The sequence below is a fragment of the Crotalus tigris genome, unplaced genomic scaffold, assembly GCF_016545835.1.
Source record: "Crotalus tigris isolate CLP2741 ecotype Arizona unplaced genomic scaffold, ASM1654583v1 scf7180000020588.15403103151:6194809, whole genome shotgun sequence".
NCBI lineage: Eukaryota > Metazoa > Chordata > Lepidosauria > Squamata > Viperidae > Crotalus > Crotalus tigris.
In genome coordinates, this window is record NW_024098092.1 from 3,128,923 (window position 1) to 3,140,437 (window position 11,515).

General features: G+C 44.4%; 1 protein-coding gene across 1 annotated transcript; it reads left to right on the forward strand.

Annotated features, from left to right (window-relative positions):
* The first annotated feature begins 223 nt into the window (after positions 1-223).
* TMEM240 (transmembrane protein 240) lies at positions 224-9,797 on the forward strand. The gene is made up of 5 exons (XM_039367390.1): positions 224-348; positions 443-734; positions 1,149-1,255; positions 4,304-4,512; positions 6,535-9,797. Exons 1-5 carry the CDS (start codon positions 224-226, stop codon positions 6,681-6,683), a joined length of 882 nt encoding a protein of 293 aa, XP_039223324.1. The 3' UTR covers positions 6,684-9,797.
* The last annotated feature ends 1,718 nt before the right edge of the window (positions 9,798-11,515 follow it).

The window sequence follows — 11,515 nt, forward strand, 5'->3', positions numbered from 1 at the left end:
GCCCCCCCCCCCACCTCCAGGACACACCACCTGCTTTGCACCAATCGCTTCCCCTGTTTGGAAAGAGAAGAATTTCATTTTGGGGGACCGGGTGAAGCGGGAAGCGATGCCGTGGGGGCCGCTTCCCTACCTGCTCGGGCTTGGGTGGCTTGTTGGGAAGCTGGCCTGGCTCGGCTCCTCGCCCTGACGCGGCGGCGGCGGCGGCGCTGCTCTCCCCCGGACGATGCAGCAGCCAGGAGAGATGCTCAACCTGCCGTCCGCGTTCGGCTCGGCGCATCACCTGGCTACCCCCGGGCACCTGCCTAAGCCGGCCAACATGCTCCCTCTGGCCGGGCCAAAGGGAGAGAGGTTGCCCTAAGCCCGAGGAAGCAAGTTCAGTGGAGGAGGAAGGAAAAAAAGCAAGACCCAGCTGGGGTGGTAGGGAAGGGAAGGGAAGGGAAAGGGGGGGGGGGGTGCAGAAGCAGCCTGCGTTTTGTTATGCTTTGCAGGAGGGAGGGGGGGCGAGGAGGTTCCCCCCCCTGCCAGAATTGCAGTTCAGGTTGAAGAGCTTCTATGCAGCCATCTCTGACCTCTGCGCGCAAAGCTGGCCCCCCTTTCTCTCCTTTTTCCTGTGGGGAAACCGGCTGGGGGGGGGCGGCCTGCAGGAAAGTGACAGAGGGGCTGTCAGCTTCCCCGCCAGGTCCATGAATACGAACACCATGATATTTCTGATCCTGGGGGCTTCGCTTGTGATGGTAAGGATGCTTTTCCTTTTTTTTTTTTTCCTTTCCCCTCCAGTTTTTTTTTTCCTGGGGGGGGAGGTGTTCGATTCCCCCCTCTTCCTCTCTGATCTTGCCTTCCCCCCCCCCACTTCCCTTCCCCAAGTCCCTGGTGGAGAATGGTCAATGCACGCATGACGGGTTGTGTTCCCCGTTTCAGGGATGCTCGTAACCTCTACAGGTATCGTTAAGAGGTGACCAATTGAAAGAGACACTGATGCTTGTATTAGCTGGGGGGGGGGTGGGGGGGGAGAGAGAAAAGGCATCACTTTCAGGGTAGTTTCTCCTTCCGGCGTTCCTCTAAAGGTGGGTCAGTGTGGGGTGTCTTTTTAAAAAAAAAAAAAAAAAAAAATTCCCAAGACCTGATCACATGTTTTTGGCCTCTTTCAGGCAATAGCATGTTTAATGGACATGAATGCTCTTCTTGACCGATTTCATAACTATATCTTACCGCATCTAAGAGGAGAAGATAGGGTCTGTCATTGCAACTGTGGAAGGTAAGCCCTACATTTAGCCCGTTTGTGTCTTGCGAGTGGGGGTGGGACAAGGGGCAACTTCGGGGAGGGGAGAGGAGGGGAGGGCATGCCACTTTTAGCCCTCTCTCCGATGTGAAGTACAAGCGGTTGAGTTTGAATGTGAAGGTTCTTTGCTGGTGCATTTGTTGGGCTTTCGATTGTACGACGGGCCTGCAAGGAAGGTCAGAGTTATAAAGGAAGGAAGGAAGGAAGGAAGGAAGGAAGGAAGGAAGGAAGGAAGGAAGGAAGGAAGGAAGGAAGGAAGGAAGGAAGGGATTTTGGCTGATTGCATGGATGTTTTTAGTGGCAAACGTCAGCCAATGGTGTCGAATGTTTGCATACCACAACAGCACTTTGGATGGCGTTCAAAAGAGCTCTGAGCAAAAGCAAGGCGTAGGGAAGACTAGGCTGTTGACGTTTGAGAGCCTACATCTGTAAGGGCAGTCTACCTTGTAGCAGGGAATCCGGAAGCGGGCAGGAAGGACTGTTGTCCTTGTCGCCCTGGCTTGAAAGTTTTCTCCCCGAGAGCCCCAGTAGAAAAGGGAGGATAGAGAAAAATCTACCTGACCCAGCAGAACACTTCCTCCGTCTCGGCTACCGGCTTCTAGTCCACTTGGAAACCCCAACAGAGGCTAGGAAACAAGTTTTATTTCTAAAGGTAGGTTGGCAACTGACCTGGTCAGTAGATCACTTTGTGAGGATACTGGGAAAGCGGGACGTTTTGCTCAGCTAGCATTCAGCTGCTCCCTGAATGGCTTTGTGGGCCACAGGTCAGCTGGGGCCTTGTGTTTCTTGGTGAGACAAAACAGTGGCCAGTTTATCCCACAACTGCAGAAACAAACCAAGCAGGCAGGCTAAGGGGCTTTCTAACCCAGATGGTGATGTTTGTATGAGGAAACCACTTTGCGTTTGTTTCCAAGCAAACAATTTCTGCTTAAGCAGGGGGACCAAACCATGCCAGTTTGCTCAGAGGCTGCTACCTGCGGCAAGGTAGACTGTCCTTGCAGATGTAGGCTCTCAAACATCAACAAGGGTGGCTGGGGAATTCGGAGAGTTGAAGTCCATTCATCTTAACGCTGCCAAGATTGGGAAAACGTGACCTAAAAGGACCCTTTAGTATTTGGATGCATTGATGGCTAGCAGTTCCAGCAACTATTGTTTTTTTAATCCTTTTTTCCACAGTCAAGGCTAAAATCACTTATTTACTTCCTAATTCCCTAAAGGACAGATCAAATGAACGGCTCGTGGTAACAAAAACGCCGATTCCAAGTTTGGTCTTGGTCTGTCCCTTGGCTGTCCAAGGGTTGTTGTGAGCTGAAAAGGTGTTGTTGTTGTTAATTGCGAAGTCGTGTCCGACCCATCGCGACCCCATGGACAACGTTCCTCCAGGTCTTCCTGTCCTCTACCATCTTCTGGAGTCCATTTAAATTCACACCTACTGCTTCAGTGACTCCATCCAGCCATCTCATTCTCTGTCGTCCCTGGAAATTGAAATACTCCAGTGTTGGGGTGAGCAGTCTTTTCCCCAGGGACACATACATTCTGTCGACTGAAATCTTGTAGGTCCTGTTCTAGTAGCAAATAGGATGCCTGTCAAAAGAGAGTAAAGCTCTTTTCTAAAGGAACATTGGCCTGTCGTGAGGTGTGCATCAGTTCTTGATTTTTTTTCTATATTTATATATAGGTCCCTTTGCTAGAATAACAGAGCTAAGAGGATTCGTTGCCATTTGCAAATGAATGAACGTTAAGACGGTTTGAATCCTGCAGACCGCCCTGAAATTGCTAAGATTAGCAGGATGTGTTTCACGCTGTCCTAAAATACTGTCATTTGCTGAAAATTGGGAAAGGGAGGATCCGATGGTGACAGGTGACTGAAGTACGTACCACAGTGGCAAGAAAGGGCAGCTTTATTTGACCAAGTCTGAATAGTTAGAGACTAAATTTAAGGCCATTCTTCTTTTCTCTCTCTTGGATTGTCAGTTTGTGTTACTTTGATTGTGAGGGGGCAATCCATCTGTTTTTGTTTTCTTGCCTTTTTTAAACTCCGGTCTTCCTGGCTGAAAACATAAATTCAGTTTGTCCTTTCCAGAGAAACTGGGAATTGAAGGTGGGCTGGTCTGCCAGTGAAATATCAATGCAAACTTTTTTTTTTTAAATGCAACTTTGCATCTTCTAAATTTACAAGCTCGACTTGCTTCAATTCCCAAGTCGCAAGCTGCATGGGAATTTTGGAACTGTAATTCCAAAATTTGCAAAGGAGAGAAACAGGATGGACCATAGGATGTTCTGCATTGCCAAGCACGCCCCTTGAACACCAATGGCTAAGTAGTCATCAGATCAAAGAATCTTATGATTCTTCTGGAATAATGTATTAATTGGTATGAACTTACTTGAGACGATCACCTGAACCAAAGGTTTAGCCCATAGCTATGTCAAGGTCAAAGCAGGATTTTCTCCTGATTAAGGAGAACCTCAACCAAGTGGATGCCTCCAATGGTGGTGTCCATCCTCAGTTTGCTGTAGTTCCATATTGGTTTCCAGTTAGGGGAATACTGGAAGCCATGCTCCAACACTGGAAGTTTTAAAGAAAAGATTGGACAACCATTTGTCTGAAATGGTATAGGGCAGTGTTTCCCAATCTTGATCTCTTGAAGATGTGTGGACTTCAACTCCCACAAATTCCCCAGCTGTGCTGGCTGGCTGGGGAATTCTGGGAATTGAAGTCCACACATCTTCACATGGCCAAAATTGGGAAACACTGGTATAGGGTTTTCTGCCTAAGCAGGGGGTTGGACTAGAAGACCTCCAAGGTGCCTTCCAGCTTCTATTCTATTCTATTCTATTCTATTCTATTCTATTCTATTCTATTCTATTCTATTCTATTCTATTCTATTCTATTCTATTCTGTTCTTTATTACCCAGAAATATATTTGCCAAAGACGGCAAACCAAATGCTTCTCTTGATCATATAACCATGATGCTCTCTTCTTCCCTCATATCCACTTGTCTCTTCTTAATTCTACCACCCAGGCATCACATTCATTATGTCATCCCGTACGATGGAGACCAGTCGGTGGTTGATTCTTCCGAGAACTACTTTGTGACTGACAACGTCACCAAGCAAGAAATTGATCTGATGCTGGGACTCTTGTTGGGATTCTGTATAAGCTGGTTTCTTGTGTGGATGGACGGATTGCTCCATTATGCCGTACGAGCATGGCGGACAAGCCGACGGTATGGTAAGTGGAAATCCAGTCAACGTGCAAAGATTTTCAAATGATTGCTGGCTTTGTGTGAGGGAAATTGCAAGCATGGAGAATGTTTGAACCTGAGGTCAACAACTAGAGATCCAGAAGTTTAATCTACTTGGGGAAAAAATTCCCAGGAGAGTTTTTAATCCTATGGACCTAATAAAATATACAGATAGTAAATTCTAGACTGAGCAAACAATGGAATTTTTTCCTGCAATCTGCTTCTCCAAGATGAATGGAATTAATTTATGGAATTTACCGGGCTCTTTTCTCTAGAAAATAGTTTCTTGTTTTAGAAGACAGCTGTATATGTTTTTGGAACAATGGGTCATAATGTGGGAGGCAAAAGAGCCAGATTTATTTTATTTAGGGAATGTACATGCCACCTCTTTCCTTAAAAAGTCTGGGTGGGCTATACAGATAAAATAACAAGGTATATAAAAGCAACATTTATCAGCATAACTGATACAAATAGAAACTAAAACTCAACCAATAAAAGATTGGCCTGGAAAAACCCTGCTAAAGTTAGACACTAGTTTAGCTAACCAACAATCCTTTAAATTTATTGACATTTGGTTTATTTTGTCTTGAATACAAACTGCATTGGATAGTTTTTGAAGAATCCTATTTTGGGAGTAGAACAGCCAAACAGTTGGCTAGCTGGACTTTCACATCCAGCAGCTAAATGAACTTTCCATTATTATTATTTTTTATACTGTTGGAGAGTTTTTCTTACCCCAATATTCAAACAGGGAACTGAGGCAGTCACCCCCCTCCTGTTGTGCTGCATTAAAAACAGACAACAACTTTGCAGCCCAAAATTGCCTATATGTAGATGCCTCATTTGAAAGAGGAAAACTCGCTATACTGTTAATATGTGTTTTAGAGGGTTTTTTTTTTCCCAATTGCTTCTGGCCTAGAAGTATTCCTAATTCCACTGCCGTTCTTGTTTGGTTGACTGAAGCTACCTTTGTGTCTAGTTCACATGTAGGAGGTTTAAGTGTGCCAACGTTATAAAACTGGAACATTTTGTATGGAAGGAAACAATTGTGGGAATAATTGTCAATGCCCAGATATTTTGGAAGACAGAAAGCCATTGCAGGTAGTCCTTCAACTACAGTCATTCATTTAAGAACCATTCAGAGTTACAACAGCACTGAAAAAAGAGGGCCTACAAGCAGTCCTTCTATTTACAATCGTGGCAGCATCCTTTGAATCACCTGATCAAAATTTGGGCGCATGGCAACCAATGTTTATTTACAACAGTTGCAGCACCCCAGATTCACGAGATCTCGCTATTTGCAACCTTCCCGACGACTTTTGAGAAGTCGGGTCAGTGGGGCAAGCCAGATTCAGTTAACAACTGCATGATTCACTTAACAACACACTGATATGCTTAATAACCGGGGCCAAAAAGGTCGTAAAATGGGGCACGACTTACTTAATCAACCCCTTTGCTTAGCAAAGGGAAATTCTGGTTCCCATTGCAATCGTAAGTTGAGGACAAACTGTACGGAAATTTAGAAGTACTGTACTTTTAGATTTAAAGGATGGGGTACTATAAGCTAGGAGTAAGGAACCCTGGCTTCTCGTGGCATTCAGCCAGGGATATTTCGAATCATAGTTCAATAACATGTAAAGGACACTAACTTAGCCTAGTGGGGACACTGTCTATGGTGTTGTCTCATCAGTCGGAAGATTGTAAAATGAGATTAGGTAAATTCATAAAAAAAAAATAGAATGTTTCTTTGTTAATGATAGATAATTCTTCTAAAAACTGGATGCTTTGCGACACCAGCTATTAGGAAATCCCAACCGGAAACTTTCTTTTGATGTTTTGTGGCTTCTTCAACATCATTTGGAGCGGCCAGACTTTTCTCAAAAGAGAACCGTGGCCCCAAATCATCAAATGGGTTTGCCCACCTCTGTTGGAAGTCCTGTTGGGTGAAAGGGGGAATCTCTTGTTCCCATCATGCTGAATCACATTTTTGTCTCTCTCTCCTTTCCCAGACAATTCATGGTCTTGGTTTCCCAAATTTTGTAACTTCAAGGAGTTCCGGAAACGCCATCACAGCCAATATGACGAAGCCGCGGGAAACATGGTGCACATCAAACAGAAATTGTATCATAATGGGCACCCCAGCCCAAGACACCTTTAAGGAAACTCGGGACTGATCAGTGGTCTATTGAACATGCCTTTTGCTGTCTACCAAGGGGAGATGTCCAGCTGCTTACTCCCTGGTGGACGCCACGTAAAGACACCCTCTTAGTTCCACCAACAGTGTGTCTGCAGAATTCTCTGCGCCCAGAGAATGCACAATTTCCCCCCTGTCCTGGATCCAAGGCTTATGAGACATTGCACTGTGGTTACCATTTGACTGGTGGACCTGTACATATGACGAAACGAGACAAACAACCCAGCACAGAAAGAGCGCGCGAGAAAAATTTGCATTTCACTTTTAAGCCCTCGCTTCTTTTGGTGTTGATAGCAACGGCAGTATCTTTTTCTCCCCGTTGGTTTTCCTTGTTGATTTGGAAGTTTTGTTTGTCGTCGTCCAAGGTCTTTGTAGATGAATTTGGCCAGATGTTGCCCTGTCTAGCCTTCAAGTACTTCTGAATCTGTTTCCAATTGTATCTGACCCTCCCATCCCTATTTAGGTTCTTTGCTGTGCTCCAAGATCTCATTTCTAATCTAGATTTGGTTTGGATTTTAGATGACCCGGTAGGTACAATGCGTCATCCTTTAAGGACCCACTTCTGTTATTTATGAGTTGAGAAATAGTTTGGCTTTCTCCAGCCTCCACCTCTGCTTTGCTTTCTTTCCGAATCAGAACCTAGGGAGATCTTTCCTCCAACTTGCCCAAAGAAACATTCTGACATGCAAAATCTGCAACCACCAGGCTAAATGTTGTCATCTGTGGGCTGGAGTGAACTGTCTTCCAGGAAACACCAACCCAAAAGGTCTACCCTGAGAAATTTGGTTGAGCAGGTCATATGAGTGAAAATATGCATATTTAAGGTCCCTTTGGTCTATCAATTGATCCTGTGAATGTTTCATCCAGGTGTCTCTTGGCAAGACAGAAACTTAAGACTGTTTAGTTTGGTGCTGTGTTGATGATGCTTGATATAATTGTTTCAGTTGTAGAGAGGTCACCCTTTTAAAGAAATTGGAGAAGGCCAAGTTGGTTTTAGCAGGCAAAGCATACTTCTTCCCAGGTATGGTCCCTTCCTTGCATTCCATGTTCATAGGTTCTTCTGTGCAATGGGCATCGTGAGATCTTCAAGATCGCCTCACGTTCCATATCCCATCAGCCTTGGTAAGCATTGCCCGTGATGAGGCAGGAGGGAGGTTATGATCCCAAAGTATCTGGAGAGCTCTCAATTGGTCTATCCTACACCTGGATCCATCTGAATAATGGCAATTGCCTTCTTGGCGCCTCAACCCTGTTGCATTTACAAGACCATCTACCTCAGAAACTGAACTGGGCAGCGGCTTCAGTGAAGGGAGTCGCGCAGGGAAGGCCAGGGATACTTAAGAGTCAAAAGGGCATTTGAACTGGGAATCAACCCAGTTCCAGGGTTCCACCAAGTGGATCCACATGCTGCGCTTCAGCAGGAGGCTAGGATGTTGAGCGGGTCGAGCTGCTGGGGTTTGTCAGCCATGCAGGTCAGCACAAATGCAACCCTCAATTGTGGTTTATTCAATACATCACGGCTACGCCAACTAGAGCTTAGTATGATCCAGAACGATAATCTTCACATTGTCATCCCCAAGACGAACAATCTCTTCTGTCCCACTGTGCATCAAAGCCCACACTGGCTGAAATCATTATTGTAACGATGGTTAAAATGCACATTTCTTATGATCCAGACGCAGAACATGCTGGCTTTTTAAGAGGCAGATTTCTGTTAAGATGTTCCTCCATGTAGGAAAGGAGGACACCTGGGAAGAGTTAAGAGGCAGGTAGAAACCATGCCCACCATGTCTGTTAAACCTGTCTGTTCTGCAACTCAAAGCACCTTTTTAACCCCCTCCCCACCTTTTTAAGCTGATGTTGGAGAACCCTTTCTTTTTATTTCCTTGTTACAAAGCCAGATGTTGCCCAACATTTGTCTACAAGTCTACCCTGCCCATCTGAACATCAACGTTAGGTGGCTTATAACTCTTCTTCCTATTACTACTAATACAGTGGATTTGCATGCATGAATTAGGGCGTACAGAAACCTGTGCTAAACGTAGTTGTATCAGGTATGATGTCATCGTGCTAATTGGGGGGATTTGTGGGGAACAGTTCTGAAAGAGAGCCCAGCATGGTGGGGTTCAAGAAGACCGAGCTGAGTTTGTCCTAGCAATCAGGCCTGGGGGGGACAGGAGGATGAAGCAGATCCTAGTTGGGGGAGGGGGAAGCAAGTTTTAGTTTAGGACTTCCATGCTGCATTGTTCTTGGAGACTAGTATTCTGTACATGAGGAATTCAGGAGGGGGAAGATACACAATCTGGAGTCCTCCGTGACTTGGTTCAATCACCAGATAGCATGCTCAATGGTTACGTATCAGGGCAGATCAGAAGATCAAACAGGGCACCAGGTTGCCAACTTTTCTGACTATGATCTGCAAGATCTTTTCTAAAGAAACGGAAGCCCTGCCTTGTTAAGTCATGTTGAGTTAACCTGTGGTTCTGGTTGGCTGGATGACTGTGTGGTACAAACCCAGCCAGTTACGGTTTAATCAATAAAACTTTATTCCACTCACCATGGCTTAGGGCTTCGCATGAACCCAGCTTGTGGTCAAAGCCTATTGAATTCAGTGGCCTAAATCTAGACACATTTTCTTTGGAACAGAGAGGCGACTGACCAACACTAGTGCATGTCAAATTAGTTTTTATTACTTTTTTTTTTTCATTAGCAGATTTTAGGTTTGAAAAAGAGCATTCCCAATTTGTTTTACCCAGAGAATTAAAAAAAAAAATTGGGATAGACCCCTCCGTAGGAAAATACTGAAAATGTCTGTGATTATTCTATTGTTTGATTGCAATGTCCGTGTGATTAAAAGGAAAAATAACAACTTCACCAAGAACCCAAAATGAAAGATGAGAAATTTACTGGTAACCTCGCTAATTGTATGTTTAATTTGCTAATATTTGTCAACAATTGTGTGTGTGTGAGAGAGGGGGGGCATGTTTAAACACACATTTTTGGAAATGCTTGAATGTTCCACAATTGTGCTTTGTATACTTTTGTCATTCAAATGTTTCCCATGAGATATTTAAACCATGAAGTTCATTAATTAGATTTTTTTGAGGTGGGGTGTAAGGGTAGGTTGGCAACAATGCTCATATACTGTATCAGAAAATGTTAAAAAGAAAATTCTTGGTTCTTAGCTTTTTAAAATAATTCTCCATCCATCCCATTTGATTTAGGCAAACTAGAGAAAGATAACGTCTTCTAAGAAGCCTTTAAAAAATGGCCGATACTCTGCTTTTAATTTTAGTCTAAAAGACATGTCACAAAATGAAAAAAGTAGGGAGGGAGAAAGGGAGGAAAAGCCAGCTGGTGTAGAACGAATGTTTTAAACCAAGAGAAGCTTGAGACAATATCCATCTTTCTTTTATCTGCTCTTCTACTTGGTATAGATATTATTTGAACTGGTTGGTTAAAGAGTGGAGTAAAGATGACAAGCCGTAGAACTAATTAAATCGGTTAAGTTTAAATTGCTAGTTAGGGAACCAATGGAAGAGATAACTTTGCAACTGCAGGTTTTATGGAAATAAGCCTTCTTATTAGAGGACTGGAAAAGAAACCAGCATTGTGTTCTTTCAGCCACGATATCAGCTGAGTATGATCAAGATATACCATTTTTTTTTTACATGGGAAAGGGTGGAGAGCTGGGACAGACAGGCCTCAATGTGATTTTTGTAAAGATAAGTCCTGCTCTGCTCTTTTTATTCTTGGAATCAGTCACTGCACCATTTGCCAATCTGAGGCCCTCTGGGCATGTAAGACTATACCTCCTATCAGCCACAGCCAGTGTGGCCAAGTCTCAATGTATGGCCCATTAGGATGCCATGCTATGCAGCAAGCATACATTCATTCCAGATTTATAACGTTTGTCACTGTGACAGTAAAAAAAAAAAGTTGCTGCAGACAAAAGGCAAACCTCCTAGAAAGGTAGCAGGGTGGAATGGTGGAGGGCGCAGGAGGGAGGCAGATTCGTTCGACTTACAATCATTAACTGAGCCCAGCGTTTCTGTTGCTAAGTGAGACATTTGTTAAGAAGGTGTTAAAATGCCCCGTTTTACCTTCGCTGCAATTGTTCAGTTAGTAACACGGTTGTTAAGTGAATCCGGCTTCCCCCCCCCATTGACTTCCCTTGTCAGGTGACACAAGAGAGATCATATGATCCCCGGGACACGGCAACCGTCGTAAGTATGAGTCAGTTGACAAGGGTCTGGATTTTGGATCACGTGACCCTGGGGATGCTGCAACGGTTGTGTGAAAAACGGCGACAAGCCCCCTTTTTCAGTGCAGTCTTCGAACAGTCACTAAATGGACTGTTGTGTAAGTCGAGGACTGCGTGTTCTTCTATTTATTTGAACTTATTGGCTGCCCAATTCCAGGGGACTCCATTTCTGCTCCTTTCCTACTCTGGAAAGTGACTTGGGCTGGGGGGGTCAGGAAGTTCAGGAACGAGACCTGTCTTTTTTTCCCCATGGCTTTTGCTTTTGTTGAATTTTTGGGGTGTGGAACCATTGTTGTGTTACTCACGTTTTGTGTCTCTCTCTGTGGTGCGGAGACAGCAGTCAACCCTCATCTTTTTTCTTCTTCTTGCTTTCTATGGTTCTCAGTCTCTCTACTTTGACTAGTTTGGGCTTTTCTGGGGTTTTTTTTTGCCTCAGGACGTCATGTTTTTGGATGGTAAGGGTTGAACGTGAGGGAAATTTCTTTCCAGAGCTGTTTGTTTTGCCGCCATCTTGGCAAAAGTCACTACTTGC

Coding starts and splice junctions, on each gene's coding strand:
- TMEM240 (XM_039367390.1), top strand. CDS start 224: ATGCAGCAGCCAGGAGAGATGCTCAACCTGCCGTCCGCGTTCGGCTCG. Junction 349..442: donor GCCGGGCCAAAGGGAGAGAG/GTTGCCCTAAGC, acceptor GGGAAGGGAAAG/GGGGGGGGGGGTGCAGAAGC. Junction 1,256..4,303: donor TGTCATTGCAACTGTGGAAG/GTAAGCCCTACA, acceptor TCTACCACCCAG/GCATCACATTCATTATGTCA.